The following is a 21,751-nucleotide window of genomic DNA, read 5'->3' as shown; positions in this document are numbered from 1 at the left end:
TGATTACAGAATTTCCACAGTACTATGGAAATAGAGATTCTTGGAGGGCACAAACAAAACCTTGTGTGCACCAGGACCCAAGGGAAAGGAGCCGTGATCCCACAAGAGACTGAGTCAGACCTGCCTGTGAGTGTTTAGGGGCCTTCTGTGGAGGTATAGGTCAACAGTGGCCTGCCGTGGGGTCAGGGGCAGTGGCAGCAGCAGTCCAGGGAGGCACATCTTGGCATCTCTTGGAGAAGGTCATCATTAGCCCTACCATAGAGTCTGCAGACTCCAGAACTGGGCTGCCTCAGGATAAACAACTAACAAGGAGGGAGCACAGTCCCACTCATCAACAGAAAATTGGATTAAAGATTTACTGAGCATGGCCCGGCCCACCAGAGCAAGACCCCAGTTTTCCCTATGGAACACAGTCAGTCCCTCCCATCAGGAAGCTTGCACAAACCTCTTATCCTCATCCATCAGAGGGCAGACAGAAGAAGCAAGAACTACAGTCTCATGGCCTACAGAATGAAAACCACCATCACAGAAAACTAACCCAAATGAACACATGGATCACAGCCTTGTATAACTCAATGAAGCTATGAGCCATGTAGTACAGAGCAGCCCAAGAGGGACAGGTCTGGTGGAGAGTCTGAGATGGGTTGGTCTGACAAAATGTGGTCCACTGAAGAAGGAAATGGCAAACCACTTCAGTATTCTTGCCTTAAGAACCCCATGAACAGTATGAAAAGGCAAAAAGATATGACACTGAAAGATGACCCCTCCCCAAGTCGGTAGGTGTCCAATACGCTACAAGGGAAGAGCAGAGAAATAACTCCAGAAAGAATGAAGAGTCTGAGCCAAAGTGGAAACAACACTGAGTTGTGGATGTGTCTGGTGGTGAAAGTAAAGCCAGTGCTGTAAGAACATAACTGCACAGGAGCCTGGAATGTTAGGTCCATGAATCAAGGTAAACTGGATGTGGTCAAACAGGAGATGGCAAGAGTGAACATTGACATTATATGAATGAATCAGTGAACTAAAATGGAATGGAGTGGATCAATTTAATTCAGGTAACCATTATATCTACTACTGTGGGCAAGAATCCCTTAGAAGAAATGGAGTAGCCCTCACAGTCAACAAAAGAGTCTGAAATGCAGTAACTAGATGTAGTCTCAACAATGACAGAATGATCTCGACTTGCTTCCAAGGCAAACCATTCAACATCATAGTAATCCAAGCCTATGCCACCACCACTAATGCCAAAGAAGCTGAAGTTAAAACAGTCTACAAAGACCTACAAGACCTAGAACTAACACACACACAAACAAAAACAAAAACGTCCTTTTCATCAGGGAATTGGAATGCAAAAGTAGGAAGCCAAGAGATACCTGGACTAACAGGCAAGTTTGGTCTTGGAGTGAAAAATGTAGCAGGGCAAAGGCTAACAGATCTTTGCCAGGAGAACACACTGGTCACAGCAAACACACTCTTCCAGCGACACAAGAGACAACTCTATACATGGACATCACCAGATGGTCAATATTGAAATCAGATGGATTATATACTTTGTAACTGAAGATGGAAAAGCTCTATACAGCTAGCAAAAACAAGACCTGGAGCTGACTATGGCTCAGATCATTTGAGCTCCTCATTGCAAACTACAGACTTAAATTGAAGAAAGTAGGGAAAACCACTAGGCCATTCAAGCATGACCTAAATCAAATCCCGTATGATTATACAGTGGAAGTGAGAAATAGATTCAAGGAATTAGATCTGATAGAGAGAGTGCCTGAAGAACTATGGACTGAGGTTAGTAACATTGTACAGGAGGCAGTGATCAAAACCATCTCCAAGAAAAAGAAACGCAACAAGGCAAGATGGTTGTCTGAGGAGGCCTTACAAATAGCTGAGAAAAGAAGAGAAATGAAAAGTAACGGAGAAAGGGAAAGATATACCCAACTAAATGCAGAGTTCCAGAGAATAGCAAGGAGAGATAAGAAAGTCTCCTTAAATGACCAATGCAAAGAACTAGAGGAAAACAACAGAATGGGAAAGACTAGCAATCACTTAAAGAAAATTATAGATTCAAGGGAACATTTCATTCAAAGATAGGCATAATAAAGGACAGAAACAGTAAGGATCTAACAGAAAGCAGATGAGATTAAGAAGAGGTGGCAAGAATACACAGAAGAATTGTACAATAATGGTCTTAATGAACTGGATAACCATGATGGTGTGGTCACTCACCTAGGAGACGTCTTGGAGTGTGAAGTCAAGTGGGCATTAGGAAGCATTACTACAAATAAAGCTAGTGGAGGTGATGGAATTTCATGAGCTATTTCAAATCCTAAAGGATAATGCTGTTAAAGGGCTGCACTCAATATGCCAGCACATCTGGAAAGCTCAGCAATGGCCACAGTATTGGAAAAGGTCAGTTTTCATTCTAATCCCAAAGAAAGGCAATGCCAAACAATGTTCAAACTAGATACAGTTGTGCTTATTTCACATGCTAGCAAGGTAATGCTCAATATTCTTCTAGCAAGGCTTCAAAAGCATGTGAACCAAGAACTTCCAGATGTACAAGGTGGATTTAGAAAAGGTAGCAGAACTGGAGATCAAATTGTCAACATCCATTGGATGATAAAAAAAGCAAGAGAATTAAAAAAAAACATACTAATTCTGCTTCATTGACTATGCTAAAGCCTTTGACTGTGTGGATCACAGCAAACTGTGGAAAATTCTTAAAGGGACAGGAATACCAGATCATCTTACCTGTCTCATGAGAAACCCGTATGCAGGCCAAGAGGCAACAGCTAGAGCTGGACAGGGAACAGCGTATTGGTTCCAAATTGGGAAAGGAGTAGGACAAGGCTGTATACTGGCACCCTGCTTATTTAACATTTATGCAGATTACATCATGTGAAATGCCAGCTGGATGAATCACAAGCTGGATACAAGATTGCCAGAGGTATCAACAACCTCAGATATGCAGATGATACTACTTCAATTGCAGAAAGTGAAGAGGAATTACAGAGCCTCTTGATGAGGGTAAAAGGGAGAGTGAAAAAGCTGGCTTAATCTCAATATTCAAAAAATGAAGATCATGGCATCTGGTCCCATCACTTCATGGCAAATAGAAGTGGAAAAAGTGGAAGCAGTGGCAGATTTTATTTTCTTAGACTCCAAAATCACTGAGGATGGTGACTGTAGCCAAGAAACTTAAAGACGTTTGTTCTTCGGAATAACACAAACCCAGACAGCATATTAAAAAGTGAAGACATCACTTTGCTGACACAGATCCATATAGTCAAAGCTATGGTGTTCCTAGTAGTCATGTATGGATGTGAGAGTTGGACCATAAAGAGAGGGCTGAAGTATTGATGATTTTGAATTGTGCTACTGGAGAAGACTCTTGATAGTCTGTTGCACTGCAAGGAGCTCAAACCAGTAAAGGAAATCAACCCTAACTATTCATAGAAAGGACTGATGTTAAAGCTGAAGTTCCAATATTTTGGCCACCTGATGGGAAGAGGAGTCTCATTTGAAAAGACCCTGATGGTGGGAGAGATTGAAGGCAAAAGGAGGAGAGGGTGGCAGAGGATGAGATGGTTAAATAGTGTCACTGACTCTATGGACATGAATTAGAGCAAACTCTGGGAGATGGTGAAGAACAGGAAGCCTCTTATGCTGCAGTCCATAGGGTTGCAAAGAGTCGGACACAACTTAGTGACTGAACAACAATGGAATCTAGAAAATGGTACTGATGAAACTATTTGCAGGGCAGGAATAGAGACACAGATGTAGAAAACGGACTTGTGGACACAGTGGGGGAAGAAGAGGGTGGGAGGAATTGAGAGCATAACACTGAACTATATATATTGCCATGTGTAAAAGAGATAGCTAGTGGGAAGTTGCTGTATAACAGAGAGAGCTCAGCCTTGCTCTGTGATGACCTCAGGGAGTGGGATGGGGGTAGAGCGAGAGGGAGGCTCAGGATGGAGGGGATGTGTGTATGCTTGTGGCTGATTCACATTGTTGTATGGCTGGATCCAACACAACATTATCCTCTAAAGATAAATTAAAATAAATTAAAAAATATGGCTTCATAGAAATCTACATCTGAAATATTGGTTAAATGAAATCAAACTGAATTGATTCCAGGGTCTCTTATGATATAATTACTTGATATAGAAATATATCCTTAGAGGAAATATTCTTCATAATGAAAATATGATTGAATTATTAATTGAAAACTATAGTTTTCAGTGCTGAGACAATAAATATTAAGTGCCTTAGTTCAGTATGTGAGACATGAGGGACATGGAATTTATTATTTCTCTCTCCTACCACCACATCTCTAAAAATTGAATATGATTTCCTGTTTTATGTCAATCCTTCCTCTGTGTTAACCAATACCGGGACTAGGCATAAAAAACTAGCTACTTGAGTGAAAAACAAGCTCCTGGAAGATAACACTCAACTAAAATAGCTTCCTCAAGACTTGAATCAAGACCCTCACTTTGTTGTACCTCCCTACTCAAAGCTGTTATGTCATAAACTCTGTCTATCCCAACCACTTTCCCACCATGCAAGAGCCGCCAGTTCAGATCCTCAAATCACATGAACATCCTTCCCCTGGACACCCCATTTTGAGATTCTGCTAAATCTCTATTGAGGTGATATCTTGCTGCAAGAGGTCTAATTATCAGCTTTTTTTATAATCAATGAATTTTTCTGATGGTTTGTTGGGGAAATGATAATTGATACCTTCATATGACTTCTGCTTATTGCACTTTCAGATGTTTGGGTTTGAGAAATATAAAGGTATAAAGCATATTTAACATAAGGCAAGGTCTGGTTTTATTTTAGACAAAGTGAAGTGTAAGTTGCTCAGTTGTGTCCAACTCTTCGCGACCCCATGGACTGTCCAAGGAATTCTCCAGGCAACAATATTGGACTGGGTAGCCTTTCTCTTCTCCAGGGGATCTTCCCAACCTAGGGATCAAACCTAGGTATCCTGCATTGCAGGTGGATTCTTTACCAGCTGAGCCACAAGGGAAGCCCAAGAATACTGGAGTGGGTAGCCTATCCCTTTTCCAGCAGATCTTTCTGATCCAGGAATAGAACCAGGGTTTCCTGCATTGCAGGCAGATTCTTTACCAACTGAGCTACTTGGGACATAGACCCAAATGTGAGGAATGTGGCTAAAGTTTTCAGAGTCAACTCTTTGGTGTTCCTATACCTCATAATTAGGATCACAAATAAAAACTGACATGGTTAATAGTAACAATCTTAAATTTTAGTTTCCTCTCTAAGCTCACTTGTGGATGTAAGATAAAGAAAAAAAGTTTACTTATTCTTTCAACAATTATTTAATGCTTATTATGGACCAGGCCCTGTTTTAGGTGTTATGTTGTAATGAAGAGAGATAGAAACAGATTATAAAATATAGAAGCTACATAGGGAGTAAGAAGTGCTATTTAAACAATTATTTAGAAAATAATCTACTGATTGTTTAGCTTTTAGAACTAAACACTTTACAATCCTAGCAGCTTTGCTATTTAGGGAAACCTCAAACCAGGCTGGAGGAGTATATTTTGTATAGGGAGTTTCAGTACAAAACAACATTCAGACCAATTCTGAAAGTGAAAGCCAACCATTGTTATGCATTTGAATGCTAAATTCTGTAAATAAAGGCCAATAGGAAGAAAAAACCAAAATCAGCGTTTCGTTAATTAGGAGAAACATGTGGCACTCCAGTGCACCCACTTGTTAAATAAACCAGAATGACCCTTTGTATGGAAAGTGATTTTAAATTAATTAATTAGACACTTAATTGGGAAAATTACAATATTACATCTAGAAAATAAAATTTAAAAGATGTATATATTTTCCTGTTTTTTTCCCCAACTTCTGAGTTGAGCATTTGATTTCCATGTTTCAATTACTCATGGGAGGGCATGAGTAAACAGTAAACAGTAATCAGCCAGACTCGTAGTACAAATTCCCATAGAAATGGCATCTGGGCTAATGAATTCTCACAGGATACCTTGGCAATCTTTCAAGAATCCCTAATACTGGCCTAAACTAACCTCCTGAGGACATCAGTCTACCATGCGCAGGGATGGGGTACCCTACAGTGCAGATGGGCGCTCTCATACTCCCGCCCATGCAGAGAGCTGTGAGGGCTTTAGGGATCAGGAGAAATGACCACTTTATTTGCACTTCAAGTCCTCTACATTCTTCATCAATAACAAAACAACAAAAAATACCCTTCTTATTTTAAGACATTTCTGAGAAACATATTTTTTAAAAAAATTTTCTCCACTGTGAGCTCACTGACCTCAGCCAAATCAAGACCTGGGATCTCACATACTGCCAGCCTCAGCACACACAATGATTCATGGCTTAAAGGGAAAGGAATGAGGTAAAAACACATGGTATAGGTAACTCTTTTTTTTTTTTTAATGGTCTAGAACCACCCCCTGCACTCCTTAGTAGACATCTTGCTCCCCAACACTGGGGAGAAGTGGCAATGATCAGAAATCAGATTTCAATTGTGTCAATACATGGAATTTTTTTTCCTTTTGGATTTTACCATTCCCCTCTTCATCTTTATATTTATCAAAACCACACCACTGTGCCTCAGTATCCATGGGGTATTGGTTCCAGGAGCCCCACAGATACCAAACTCTGTGGATGCTCAAATCCCTTAGATAAAGCAGTTATAGTATTTACATATGACCTATGCACATTGGCACATCTTTAAATCAATTCTAGATTATTTAAAAATACCTAATACAATATAAATGCTATGTACCTGCCAGTGTGAGGTAAATTCAAGTTTTGTTTTTTGGAATTTTCTGGAATTTCTTTCTTTTTTTTTTTTAAAGAAAATTTTCAATCTGTGGTTGGTTGAAAGTGCAAAAATAGAACCCATGGATCAGTTCTAGAAGGAGATAATAACTTGGGAAGGGAGAGAAGTGGAAGCATACATCTGGACTAACCCCAAAATTGACAGAGGACGAGAATCCTACCTTTTGGATTCTGAATTCAGCCTAGCGCAGTGTCTGGAGCAGTTTGTTGACCTGACCTGAGAGCTTATGACAACATTTAGACCAGAATAGGGTTGTGGTGGAAAAACCACCTTTGAAAACACCTTGAAATCCAGCTTACCTTTGTTTAACTACCTATAAATTTTATTCATAAATAAATTCTACTAAAAGTACAGATTCAAGAATGCTATTACTAATAGCTATAACAAACCACAAAGCAAACTGATCAGGAAAATTAAATGATTAAGTTTTCTAAGCCTCATTACTCACAAAATTATTCAAATGTACACATGCAATCTTTTCTGTTAGGTTACAGCAGAACAAAGAAATTAGGCATCTTCTTTTTCTTATAATGTTGTTCTTACTGATTTACATTTCATAATACCATTCCTTGCATAATTTGAAAACAATTTACAAGAGAGAGAGTGAAAGGGATGGACAGAGAGATTGCAGGGAAACTTTAAGCTTGTATTACAAGATTATAAACCCAAGTTTTTAATAAGTCATCAGGTTAGATTAATTACAACACATTTAGCTTACTCCAGAAATAAATTAACATATAACTAAAGAATAAAGTAAGTTTTTCCCATCCAATAAAGTTTTTTTGGTAATTGTAGTACTTCTAGGTTTGCCTTTTAAATTTTAGCTGAAATAGGAGGGTTGGGAAATTTCAGCACATAATTAATGTTGGGAGATTGAGGCAAATTTCAACAGTTAATTTTCTGATAAAGTCTCCTATATTCCTATATGATTTCCTTTATAGATCAGAATTTTAGTATAGAGATTTAAGAAGGTTTAAGATTTAAGATTAAGAAGGAAGAATATTTAAGATTTCAGATGGTGTCAATCCATTTGGAGTGCAACCAAAAATCTTAAACCTCACCTGGTTCTGTTTTAATGTGGACACCAGTTTCTGCAGCGTGATGTTTTCCTCCTCTAGTTCAGTGTAGTCCTGAAGAAGACGGGCCTCTCGGAATTTATATTCTCGGATTTCATCCTTCATCCGTATTCTTTGTAGCTCCCCCATCTCATTGTTCTGAAACAAGAGAATAAACAGTAAATACAAAAGCTCCTTGTTATAGATTTTAATAAGTATAAAGTCTTGGTGGTTTGGTTCAGTCACCAAGTCGTGTCCGACTCTTGTGACCCCATGGACTGCAGCCTGCGAGGCTTCTCTGTTCATGGGATTCTCCAGGCAAGAATACTGGAGTGGAAAGTCTTGGTAGTTAATAACAATAAAAATATCTCATGGAGTGTAAATTGGTACTGGTGCCACCTTTTTTTGAGTAACAAATTTAAAATCTGTCAAACTTTACAAGCACATACGCATAACCCAGCAATTCTAAAATCATTCTTAAGCATGCTTTCTTAGAAGTAAACAAAAAGAAAAATACAGTCCTGCATATTTACACAAAGAATAGGAAAAGTCTAAATGTTTGCTAATAATAGGAAACAATGAAATGATCATGCAGCCTTTAGTGGAACAATATAAAATTATTTAAAATAATGAGAAAAAAGGAATGAGTAGTAGTTTTATGCACTAAAATGGAAATATAGCCACAATATATTTAGAAAGTTATAGATTAGTATGCTTTCCAAGGGGCTTCCCTCATAGCTCAGTTGGTAAATTATCTGCCTGCAATGCAGTTGATCCGGCTTCGATTCCTGGGTTAGGGAGATCCCCTGGAGAAGGAAATGGCAACCCACTCCAGTATTCTTGCCTGGAGAATCCCATGGTCAGAGGAGCCTGACAGGGATTGGAAGAGTCAGACACAACTTCGTGACTAAATCACCAAGTGGCACAGTGGTAAAGAATCCACCTGTCAATTCAGGGATATGGTTTGATACTTAGGTCAGGAAGATCCCCAGGAATGGGAAATGGCAACCCACTCCAGTATTCTTGAAAGGAGCCTGGCAGTCTACAGTCCACTGGGTTTCAAAGAGTCAGACACGACTGAGCATGCACACATGTGTGTACGCACACACACAAAACATACGCACACATACATGCATAAAGCACACATTTTCCAAACTCTGATGGGGGAGTCCTACAAGTTTCAAAATCTTCCAACTAAAGCCACATGGCCTAATTCTACCTTGCTCCAGCTACCCTGGCTTCAGCCACAGAAACTTCTTTCTGCTTCCACAAGATGTTGAACTGTGCAGCTCATTCCTGCCTTCAGACTTTTGCGTTCCCCCTCCCAGACTCCCTGCCTCCAGATCAAGGGTTCTTAGCCTCATTGGTGCCATGAGCTTCCTTGACAACGTGGTGAAGCTAATAGACACTTCTCAGAATATTTTAAAGGGCACTGAAAGAGTTCAGATCCTCCAATGCCAAAATATGGCACTTTGGTATATTGATTATTTTGAGCTGAAGGCATTTGACAGACAGCAGATTCAGGAAGGGCTCTCTGCCCTCCCCCTTTCTCCATAAAAGCTGGACATAAAATTTCCCTTGGAAAGGTGCCCTCCTTGTACTGGAAGAGAACATTCTTACCATCAGAGACTGGGAGTCAGTGCCAAAATGGACCTGTGCAAACGGACCTACTAAAATAATCTTCCATTAGTTCCCTCTATTTAGTTCCTAGTCACTGTCCCAAGATATACTACACTCAGTCCAAGCTCCTTTGTCTTCTCATATCCCCATAATTTATCATTCTTTGTGCAAAAAGGGTATATAAGTTTTTGGGCCTAATGATTTCTGGTCTTCATTTTCCTTTTGAAGGCTCCCATGTACTTGTAAAAAAAATCAAATAAATTTATATGCTTTTTTTCTTGTTAATTGGTTTTATGTCAGTTTAATTCTTCATCCAGGTCATAGAACCTAACAGAGTAGAAGGAAATTTTCTTCCCTTACAGCATAAAAGACAAGATTATAAAAGATACTGATTATGTTAAAATTAACTTAATATAATATTTTATAAAATTATGATATGGTAATCAGGTAGATTATTTATGGTAAAAAGAAAGTGTTAGTTGCTCAGCATGTCTGACTCTTTGCAATCCTATGGACTGTAGCCCACCAGGCTCCTCTGTCCATGGAATTCTCCAGACAAGAATATGGAGTGGGTGGCCAGTCCCTTCTCCAGGGGATCTTCCTGACCCAGGGGATGGAACCTGGGTCTCCTGCATTACAGTCAGATTCTTTACCATCTGAGCCACCAGGGAAGCCCCAGATTATTTATGGTAGTGGCCCTCAATTAATCATACATTCCTGTGGTCACATACAGTAGAGTTTCCTTTCAAGTCAACCCTGAACTGGCCTACAGAATGCAGTGGAAGCCTTAGCTTTAAGAGGCCTTGAAGCTATTGTTCTTCTCTTGGAACTCCACCACCACGTGAAGAAGCCCAGGCTAGCCTGCTGGAGCATGTGGCCCAGCAAACAGCCAGCACCAGCTGCCAGGCATGGGAGTGAAACACCTTGAATTCTTCGGCTCAGATGGCTGCCAGATGATGGCTGCCACATGAGTGACCCCAGGCTGGTTGGTAAGAACTGCCCAGCTGAGTACAGCTTGAATATCTGATCTACAGAATCATGGGGTATTATTTTAAGCCCTTAAATTTGGGGTGATTTTCTACACAGTAACACATAACTGACACACTAATATATGTGACTCTTTATTAATGGAATGTATAATCAGATCTAGTGGTAGATCTAAGAAATGCCATATTTTCAAAGCAATGATGATATTTAAAGATCTTACAATATGATGTGATATGAAAATACACAAAGTAACGGTGTTGCTAATGCTACTGAAGTTTGTTGCCTGTATTCAAGCAGACAAAACTGTTAAATTTTAGTCTGAGTTTAGAGAAAAAGGAGATGCAATAATTTTTCCCTCCAAGTTTAAAGGTCTCCTGTATTTGATCCAGATTCCCAGGACAGAAGTTAGGAAACTTTTCCGCTTCTATTTGTCATTGAGGTCTCAGTTCAAATGTTATTTCCTCAGAGAGGCCTTCCCTGAACAACTTGCCCACCCCTGCCCTTCAGTCTCCCATATTCCTATATGATTTTCTTTATAGATCAGAATTTTAGTATAGAGTAGATACAGAGAAAATAACTGTTGAAAGAATAGTACTAAACATTTCTTGAAATTAGTAATTTACATACCTTTTACTTTTTTAACATCTGAATATAATAAATCTTTTCTGTAGTGTTGCTCATGTGTCCCTAATACCTGACATATTTTAGGTCTTTATAACCATGAAATGAATAAACAGGTATACAGATAGATGAAAACAAGATCTAAAAAATATTATTGTAGGGATTATGGTTTTTTTTCTGGGTTCTTAGAGCAGGGAACAAAGCAAGAAAACACATTTTCAAATAAACATACCTAAATCTGTGAAATGCCCTGACTTGTTACAATTCTTCAATATACTGTCCAGCTGTTTGGAGGCAGAAACATTACTTTATTCCCTCCTCCTTGGAAAATACTTTAAGCATATATGTTCAATAAGTATAGAATGAAAAAGTTTGGCGGTAAAGCCAAATTACAATATTTTATTAAATTCTTTTATTTTGTAGAAGTAGGAGATCTTAAATAATATTTTTCTATATCTTTAAAGGTCTACAATTAACTGAATGATTTACAGTTATTTAGTTTTCCTCATTAATATGCATGAACATATGAGGAAGCTAACAAACTGGATGCCAATCATTTACATAAAATTATAAACAAAAATGTTATGATATAAGAGCTTCTGTAAAATGTGACTGTATACAATGTAAATATAATGCCCAGGAAATCTAGCTCATATACATTCAGAATTAACCATAAAATCTTATATAGTAAGACAGTAAATGTAAGGACACATTTAAGGCCATGGCAAAGCTAATGAGGGTCACTAACAAATAACTGATAAAACAGGTAATGAACACTTCTGATGTTAACTAAGGAAGAGGAAGAGCTTGGTGTGGAGACTTGTTAAGTTGAAAGACTTTCTAACAATAAAACTGACATAAGACCCAGAGGAAGAAAACTGATCTCATTTATTTTGCTAGAAACTCATGTTTTTTTTTTGGCTTGCCAAAGGTTAAATTTTTAGGCAGTGCTTCCAACAGCAAATTTAAAAATTTGCTATGTTTGTTTTTTGCATACTCATCATCCACTCATCCCTGACAATTTTTTTTTTCTTTCTGGGATAAGATGATGCTGAGCTCTACTAAAAACCCTTATCAAGAATAATTAGAGTGAGGAAGATAAAGCATGAGAGAAAGTAGACAAAAGGGCATAACCAGGAAATACTCTAGGCTTTCACCTCCAAAGACCTGAGTCCAAGGCTCTTCTCAGAGGACAGCGGAGTCCCAGAAATGTCTGGGGTAGACGATTCTCATAGTTTGCATTGCACTTGAGTGTAGCAGCATTCTGAGGGTTTTATTTTAATTAATGTTAAGAGGATTTCTTTTTGTGGGAATAATAAATTCCCTCTACTATTGGCCAGAGATATGAAAATATAAGCACTTATTACTACACAAAGGCTAAAGTATAAAAAATAATAGTGCCTTCCAGGTCTATAGCTCTTAGCTTTTCATAACTTAATTATATTCATTGTCATATTAGATCTTAATAATAGCTTGTGTGAGTTGGGTGACAAGTTCTTGCCCACAGCTTACTCATCTGTAAAGTGGGGATACTAAACATTATATGGTAGTTATGAGAATTTAATGATATAATATGGAGAAATGAGCAGAGTTGCCAGGCACACAGAAAATTTCCCTGACAGTGGAATATGTGCTTCTACAGGGAGACATTCACATCTAAAGGCTGAGAGCAATTATTATTATTTCTAATTACTCCTGGATGAGTCAGGGGTAGCTTTATAATGGACATAATATTTGACTAGAACCTTGAAGGACAAGTAGAGTTGACTAAATGGGTAAAGAGGTAGATGAACCTGCCAGTTGGAAGTAAACTTTTGGCCAAAAGGAGAGTACCATTTGTGTTGAGGACAAGACTAAAATAGCCAATAGCCAGACTGAGCATTTCTTTAGGGCACCAGTGAAGCTGGAGTACCGACAGAAAGAGAAGAGAGAAATTCAGGAAAATCTAAAAAAGCTAATTATTTTCAGCTTATGTGTCTACATTTGGTGTTATTTCATAAAATAAAAAGTTAAATTACCATCTAGTGTGGTTAACCTATGAGGTAGTAGGAGGAACCAAAATATTTTCATTACTTGGAATCTTTCAAGTTCTTTTCTAGGCTGTGGTTTAGGAAATAGGGCAGGTTTGGTGTGGTTGGTGCAAAGTAACGAGATAGATTTTGCAGGAAAATCTATATTAAACAAAGGAATTTGGAGAATCATCAAAGTCTTTTAAACAAAGAAGTCACGTAGACATGAGACCCATGTTTTGAAAAGTCACTCTGAGAGGTGGGAGGGTGGACAGGAGAATAAGCTAAGCCATCCCCTAAAAGTTAGCATGAGGAAGAGGATAAGGAATATTGAGGAACATCTCAGCATGAACAGGACTTGGTCACTGACTGATGTAATAATAAATGAAAGAGGAAGAAGAGTAGAGTAAAAAAAACAATTGCCTAATAAGGATAACAGAACTGTAAGAGAGGAAGAAATTTTACAACAAAGTGAACATGAGAGTTAAAGACGTGTCTTCTTTTTTTTTTTTTGGTTTTATTTTATTTTATTTATTTATTTTTTCCATTTATTTTTATTAGTTGGAGGCTAATTACTTTACAACATTGCAGTGGTTTTTGTCATACATTGAAATGAATTAGCCATGGATTTACATGTATTCCCCATCCTGGTCCCCCCTCCCACCTCCCTCTCCACCCGATTCCTCTGGGTCTTCCCAGTGCACCAGGCCTGAGCACTTGTCTCATGCATCCAACCTAGGCTGGTGATCTGTCTCAGCCATTAAAAAGAATTCATTTGAATCAGTTCTAATGAGATGGGTGAAACTGGAGCCCATTATACAGAGCGAAGTAAGCCAGAAAGATAAAGACCATTACAGTATACTAACACATATATATGGAATTTAGAAAGATGGTAACGATAACCCTATATGCAAAAAAAGAAAAAGAGACTCAGATGTATAGAACAGACTTGTGGACTCTGTGGGAGAAGGCGAGGGTGGGATGTTTTAAGAGAACAGCATCGAAACATGTATATCTAGGGTGAAAAAGACGTGTCTTCTTAATAATTACATGTACTGTTAATTTAGGTAGTCAAACCAGGAATTTCTGGATCTGTGAGTGGAGTGAGGGAAGACAACTAGAGAGGGGAAAGAATGGGATATGCAGTACTGACTTTCTTACTTCTCTCCCATAGAGTTGCTGCTGATGTGGAGTTCTGGCACTTCAAGACTTTAATATTTATTTTCCTTCTTTTGGCCAAAAACTAACTCTTCTCTTGCTGGTGAGAGGAGTGGATGACAGTTCTTGCCTGACCTCTCATGTCCTCAGTGTCCTCAGCTCAGGTGATTTGTTCTCTCTCCCACATAATGAATAACTTACTTCCTATTTTTCTAAATCATCTCCAGTTCTCCCTAGAGGAGAGACATTCTTCCATCAAAGTTTGTTATGCTTAGATCTCCAACGTTCTCATTATCTGCAACCCTGTGTCTTTACTTCCTTCTTTACTCAGGTTTGATTCCACTGTCATCACATACTATCTTGCAAACACATTTTACTCCCTTGCATTTCTCTCTCTTGATCACAGAACCCAACTTTCTGCCTTGTTATGCCCGAAGAAGAACAGAACTGGACAAAATACAAATCCATGCCACGTGGTTTCAATTACAACTCATGAAGAGGTAGTGGGAAGTGGTGGTGAAGAGCCCTGACTCTGAACCAAACTTCCCTGGGTTCAAACCCCTGCCTCAACACAGTAACTTTGGTCAAGGTTACTAATTCTCTGTGCCTGTTTCTTTTCCTGTCAGGGGAATAACCTCCATCTGCTAGGTGGATCAGAATGGTGCCTAAAGTACCCAATAGCTGCCCAGTCATACTCACAAAACCCTGTTTTAATGGTCTGAAAAGTGTTTATCACTGTTTATTTGTTTTCTGTGTACTGGTTATTTTTCCTTCACTAGATGTCAGAAGGACCAGATGTCCTTCACTAGTTTTCAATAATTGGTCCCCATGTACCCCAGAACCCAGGGAAACACGTCACTTATGGTAGTCATATCCTACAGCTCAGACTCATCACTTCTAGCCTGGGGTGGATTGGTGGTAATTGTGAGTAAAGTTGGGAAATCTTTGAATGGATGAACTTAGCTGGGTATAGCCCAAAAAGTACAGGTATATTTGTACATTTCATATATGTGAGTTTATAGATTGGGGAAAAAATGCACATCTACAAAGCAAGTCACAGGTAAAATTATCCAGTGTTTAAAAACCCTTTTAATGATATCCAATCCATATGTATTTATACTTTATTCCATCTCTGTAGAAATTTGTAACAAGAAAAGGGTTTGATAAACATCTATAGATGTAGATGTATAGGAGTGACACAACTTATTATGTAATCTCTCTTAAGAATGGGTATAATCAATGATGGACAGTGACACTGTGATGTCTTTGTGAGATCAGCCAATAACAAGCTGATAGACAAAGAGATCTTTTACCAAAATCACAGCAAAGGAAGATCAGTTGCTCTATCAGGCAGTTATGTGGGCTTCACAATCTTTAGGAGAGCTATCAATGAAGACAACAAGATATCAGAGCACCATAGAGACAGCATCTCCAAGTGCAATCCAGACTAAACAAGTGGGAAACAGCTAGGAAAAACAAACAAGGTGAGTTTGAAATATGGCTTGAAACAAACAAGTTCAGTGAGGAAAAAAAGCATGTAAAGAGATTTGCCATGGCTGGGAAAGAGAAATAAAGGAGGAGAGGATTACCACTTTAGGACAGCATTGCCCATTAGTGAGCTCCACATGAGGCCAGTTCTGTGTAGGGTTACTGGAATGTTAAAGTTACACACATCTTTTTTCTGCTAGACTTCTCAGAGCCCTTAATATGCTAGCATGCACTGAGACTTTATAAGAGTAAGATGTGGTATGTAGCATTTGCTAGATTTTTTTGACCACAAGATCTTTGCCTTTTAAAAGGAGCATTTTGATCAATCCACAGACCAAATCATTGAAAAATGTTACACTAAGACAGTAGAAAATGACAGTACCTACACAGTTGAGTTGGGTAAACCACCAAGCTCTTCACAGCACAACTCCAGATTCCTTCCAATTGCCAAGTACTGAATGGATCATCAGATTTAAATAATGGAATAAGATTAAAAGGAGAGGAGTGAATAGGTATGAAAAGGGGTGAGACAAGATGATCAGGTATACAAGAGTAATATAGCTATAAAAAAGCAGGAGTCTGTAATCTTCACTTTGAAAGTACCTGCAAATCTGGTTCTGAGGAAGTGGCATCATGGAGAGTTATCTATCCTAGATTGAATTTGAAGCAATATCAGCATCTTCCCTATGGGATATCAGCCTCCATTAGAAGTCAAGGACCAGCCATCTCACAAGCAGTTCACATTTCGATACCTCATTTCAAACATTCTTCCTAAGCAAAATTTTGACAGCAACATAAAATCCACCTTTTTAGTGTAAACATTTGAGATGGCACAAAATAAATAAGAGATGACTGATTTTCTTTTACCCTAATTTACCATTTTCCCCTTCTTTTACTTGTATAAAAGGACATTAAAATAATACAGATATTATTCTAATAGCTTAATAAACATTTACATTGCATCTTAATTGGGTGGAAGATATGTTTTACAGGAGAACTTTTTGTGTAAAAAATTTTTTGGTATCAACTTTATTAAGATGTAATTCACATACCTAAAATGCACTCATTTAAAGCATAAAATTCAACAATTTTAATAAAGCTGCAGAGTTGTGACCATAACCACACACAATTTCAGAACATATTCATCACTGCAAAAAACAAATTCCAGGGACTTCCCTGGCAGTTCCAGTGCTGAGGACTCTGCGCTTTCACTGCTGAGGGCACGGGTTCAATCCTCAGTCAAGGAACTCAGATCACAAAAAAGCTGTACAGTGAGGTAAAAAGAAAAAAAATTCCACGTATTTTAGCTATCACCACTCCCATCCCCTCTAGCCCAGGGCAACCACTAATCTGTTTTCTATTTGCTTATAGTCTTTTGAGAGGCTATAAAAATTTTAACTGCTGATAAAATATCTTAGATTTTGCAAAGCTGATATGAAACAGAGCAGTCCTTACCCCTCCCTCCCCACGTCCTTTGCTTGCCTTTTGTCTGTGGAAAACTTTAGTCAAAGAATAAGTTTAATCAGAGAAATGAAAAATACAGAAACAAAGGAAAACAGTCAAAGAAGACCAAATAATAATATAGTCACTAAGCATAGTCAAAGACCTTTAGTTCTTTCTCAAGGGCTACAGATAATACTCTGAGCCATATCCTGTGAACCGCCTCATAGATACTAAAACACCAGGGGGAAGAAGTTAACCATATTATAACCAGACTATACCCACAACCTAAGCTGCCACAATTCCGAGAACTGACCTCAGCGAAATGGAAACAAATGGACCTGAAACTGAAGATTAACTGTTCCTAAAACAACCAAGATCATGCTGGTCAAGCCACAGATGATCAATTTGAAGATGACTGTCAGAACTGACTGTACTGTTTCTGCATCTGTCCCCTCCTTCTGTCCATAAAATCTCTTGCCCCAGTGGCTGCCACTGGGGGGAAATGAGCCTTTGCACAGATGTCCTCCCTCTTCCTTACCCCACCTGTAGGCATCTGAAGTAAAGCAAACTTTCCTTTCCACCAACTTGGACTGTTTATTGGCTTTTGAGAGGTGAGCTAGCCAGACCCTCCACATTCTTTCAGTAACAGAGTTTTCCTGCAGCATGAATACTCCACATGTTATCAGCAAATTGTGCTGGCAGTGTCCAGTACATATCAGATCCAGTACAGAGATACTATGTTTCACAAAGTAGTATGCTCATTTAAAGTTCACTCAAGGAACTATAAGTTACTTTGTAATCAGTGAAAGTGTGGCTTTGAGAGGTGGATATTGTAACCAGGACATACTGATTTATTTTGGAATGAGCTTTTGCAGATATTAAGATACTGGAATATTTTCTTCTTTCCATAATCAAACTCGAAGTCAGGAAACCATGATCATTTCCCAAAATAGTCTAGTTACTTCTTACTTACTTCTTTGGCTTTTCTTTTTAAAATTTCTCTTTTTTTTTTAAGAGACTCAGATGTATAGAACAGAATTGTGGACTCTGGGAGAAGGCGAGGGTGGGATATTTCAAGAGAACAGCATTGAAACATGTATATTATCTAGGGTGAAACAGATCACCAGCCCAGGTTGGGTGCATGAGACAAGTGCTCGGGCCTGGTGCACTGGGAAGACCCAGAGGGATCGGGTGGAGAGGGAGGTGGGAGGGGGGACCGGGATGGGGAATACATGTAAATCCATGGCTAATTCATTTCAATGTATGACAAAAACTACTGTAATGATGTAAAGTAATTAGCCTCAACTAATAAAAATAAATGGAAAAAAAATAAAAAATAAAATTTCTCTTTTTTTAAAAAATTTAACGATGAAAAACATCATAATGAATGACGGTATGACAGTTTTCTTTTCTGATAGTATCTCCTTATAATTATGAAAATCCATTCTGCCCTGATTACACAATTACTGTAATGTTATTAAATGGAAAAGGGAAATTTACACTAAATAGATCCGAAATTTAGATTGTGCAATAAATATCAAGGCTCAATTGACAAATATTCCAGAGATAGGTCGATCTTTAGCACCTTACATATTTCACCTCAGCTTCACAGACTTTCTTGTGACCTTGCTGTAAAGAATAGCATCAACAGTTTCAGAACCATTGATTATAGTAATTAATTTTAGTTTCCATTTCCAAGGGAACACCCTATATAAATATTTTTAATGAGAAGAAAGACCATGAAAAGGAAAGAAGCGAACACAAGTGGAAGTAATGGTATGTATTTAAAACAATTTTTAAAAATAGCAGTGAACACTGAAATAAAGAAAAAATTAGAGGAATGAAAAAGGAGAAGGGATTGAAAAATGACAAAATGTGAGGTAAGTATCAGGGGGATAAAACCCTGAACAGAAAGGGAGGTATTGATAAAATTTATAACTTGATTGAAAGATACAAGTTAACCCCTCAGGGTGCTGAAGGTTATTAGAGACACTATTTTTATTTATTCCTTAGGTATGTGCATATAGTAGAGGCTGATTGATTCATCCAGATAGTTCTGAAACTTTTACAGGGTATCTGACTGGTTTGATTTACTTGCTTATTTTTGTTAATATGTGTGTGTGAGCACGTGCACACACATGTGCTTGGTCACTCTGTCGTGTTCGACAATTTGCGACCCTATGGACTGTAGGCCACCAGACTCCTCTGTTCATGGGATTCTCCAGCAAGAATACTGGAGTGGGTTGCCAATTCCCTCTCCAGGGGATCTTCCCAACATAGGGATCAAAACTGGGTCTCTTGCATTGCAGGCAATTCTTTACTGTCTGAGCCATTATAAAGCATTTTTATTACCCAGGAAACAAATAACCCAAACATTGGTAATAAAGAAGAAAGTTTAAACTAACAGTGAATATAGTTACTCAAATGAAGTTTTCAACATATAGAATAGTATGAAAAATAACACCTTCAGAAAAACAGCTATTTTACAAAGAAGTTGGTGGTAGAGTAAAAATAGCTCTGGACCTGGATTTGAATGCTAGCTTACACCAAAAAATTTCCAGGACTTTCAGTTTTCTTACCTCTAAAATAATAAAAATAGCTTTCTACTCCACTCCAGAGTAGTCAGAAATAATGAGAAAATATTTCTAAAAACACTTTGTAAATTGTAATGAGTCATCTTACATTCTTAATAAGAGGTAGTTTTTTTAAAAGGTCAGTTAAATGCTTTTATAGAACAGTGGTAGAAATTCTTCAGAATGTTCTTTATCAATAACCACTTGAAGATTCTTCAAAAAAACCCCATCAACATGTAGATATGCTTCTAGCTCATCATATGAATAATTTAAAATGAGGAGATACTGATTTCAGACCCAGAAATTATAAAAATATGTGCAATGAATAAAAATCTCACTCTCAACTTGTTCCATCCCTCCAACCCGCTGTTCTTAGTATCTTACGTATATTTGCAGACTTTCTTTACATTTTGCTTATTTCAAACTGTATCTACAAAGCCAACTTGTTCCCACATGAGAATGAACATGGTTAATATAATTATATAATGGACTAATCATGATGAAATTATTTATATATATGTATATGTAGTACATATATACATATATATCACATACACATCTAGTGATATACATACATATCACTAGAATCTGTATCTCATATAGCATTCTTCAGTTACAAGCTAGAATTTATTTATTTAATAAGCACTTACATAATGTTTACAATGTGCCAAGACAATTTTAAGCACTTCAGAAATATAAAATTCTTTTAACTTTTAGTCTCTATAACAACTCTATGAAGTAGAGCCCATTATAATCCCATTTTACAACTAGGCTAATGGAGACATGGATATGTTTTAATGATTTCCTCCAAGTTCAAGAATAAGTGCAGAGTCAGGAGTTCAATCTAGCTCTAGAACGTGTGTTATGAACCATTAAACTCTGCTTTCTTCTTCTTTTTAAAAATGATTTTTTTTTAATTTGGCTGCACTGGGGTCTCAGTTGCATGCAGTATCTTTAGTTGCAACATGAGAACTCCTAGTTGTGGCATGTGGGACCTAGTTCTCTGACCAGGGACTGAACCTGGGGTCCCCGCACTGAGAGCACGAAGTCCCAGTTACTGGACCACCAGGGAAGTTCCAAGCCTAAAAATGGCTTATTAAGTGAATTGTTGCTTGAACGGCTTATGATGGCTATTATGAACCAGATTATTGTTAACCCTCTAGGTTTTAGTTTCCTTCTCTCTATGAAATAAGGAATGAATAGAAATACAAATGCCTCAGTAAATTTGCTCCATTTTATAATAAGTTAGTGGATACTATTTCTGAAAAATAAATTATTTTATTATTTTCAATATATAACTTCTTGCAAAGAAGTGATTCTGGAGATAATGATGTAATAGTAGCGAGAGGTGCCCAAGTTTTGAACATTCATTATCTATGAAGTTTCAGAGTAAACTTCTGACTGCTAAAGCAAAGCTATAACTTTGACCCCGACTGTTATATTGTCTCCAGAATCTTTCCCTTCTGAAGGTTTTCAATATTCTGGGCATATGAGTACTATAGGCTAACTAATACTACAGGAATTCAGTTGTATATGTGCTTATTAAAATGTAAGTTCCAACCCTGAAATATCTTAAGATGCCTGGCATTCTGCTTTTCAACATTTATATTAAAAGTCTAAGAAATTTGAGATATATTTTTTAAGGCAATTATTAAAGGTGATCAATTTGCTACCATTACAATCTACATTAACCTTTCAAAAAGATGTCCCCTTACCAATATCTTTCTGGTACTGGCTTTTCCTTTTGTTTTGAAATAAGTGGACACTGAACTTTAGAAAAACCTAGAAAAAGGAATTTTGCTATGGAAGGAGTGATAACTTGAGAGACAGGTGAAGACCTAGGTAGTGAAATTTAAAACTGATAAGGACAGGGTGAGAGGGAAGCAATACCGGCAAAGAAAATGGACTACTGGGTAAGGTTGGGGTTAATCAGTA

The 21,751-nt window shown here is 37.8% G+C and overlaps 1 protein-coding gene across 6 annotated transcripts in view; it reads right to left on the bottom strand.

The window, feature by feature from the left end:
* The window catches only part of BICD1 (BICD cargo adaptor 1), a 237,801-nt gene that overhangs the window by 62,448 nt on the left and 153,602 nt on the right, over positions 1-21,751 (bottom strand). For all 6 annotated transcript variants that reach the window (XM_020910747.2, XM_070453904.1, XM_070453905.1 and 3 more), the window contains exon 3: positions 7,924-8,076. In XM_020910747.2, coding sequence (XP_020766406.1) covers positions 7,924-8,076 — 153 coding nt within the window. The remainder of the gene's footprint in view (positions 1-7,923; positions 8,077-21,751) is intronic.

This window comes from Odocoileus virginianus, chromosome 23 (assembly GCF_023699985.2).
Source record: "Odocoileus virginianus isolate 20LAN1187 ecotype Illinois chromosome 23, Ovbor_1.2, whole genome shotgun sequence".
Taxonomy (NCBI): Eukaryota; Metazoa; Chordata; class Mammalia; order Artiodactyla; family Cervidae; genus Odocoileus; species Odocoileus virginianus.
This window is presented reverse-complemented; position numbering and strand designations above follow the sequence as displayed.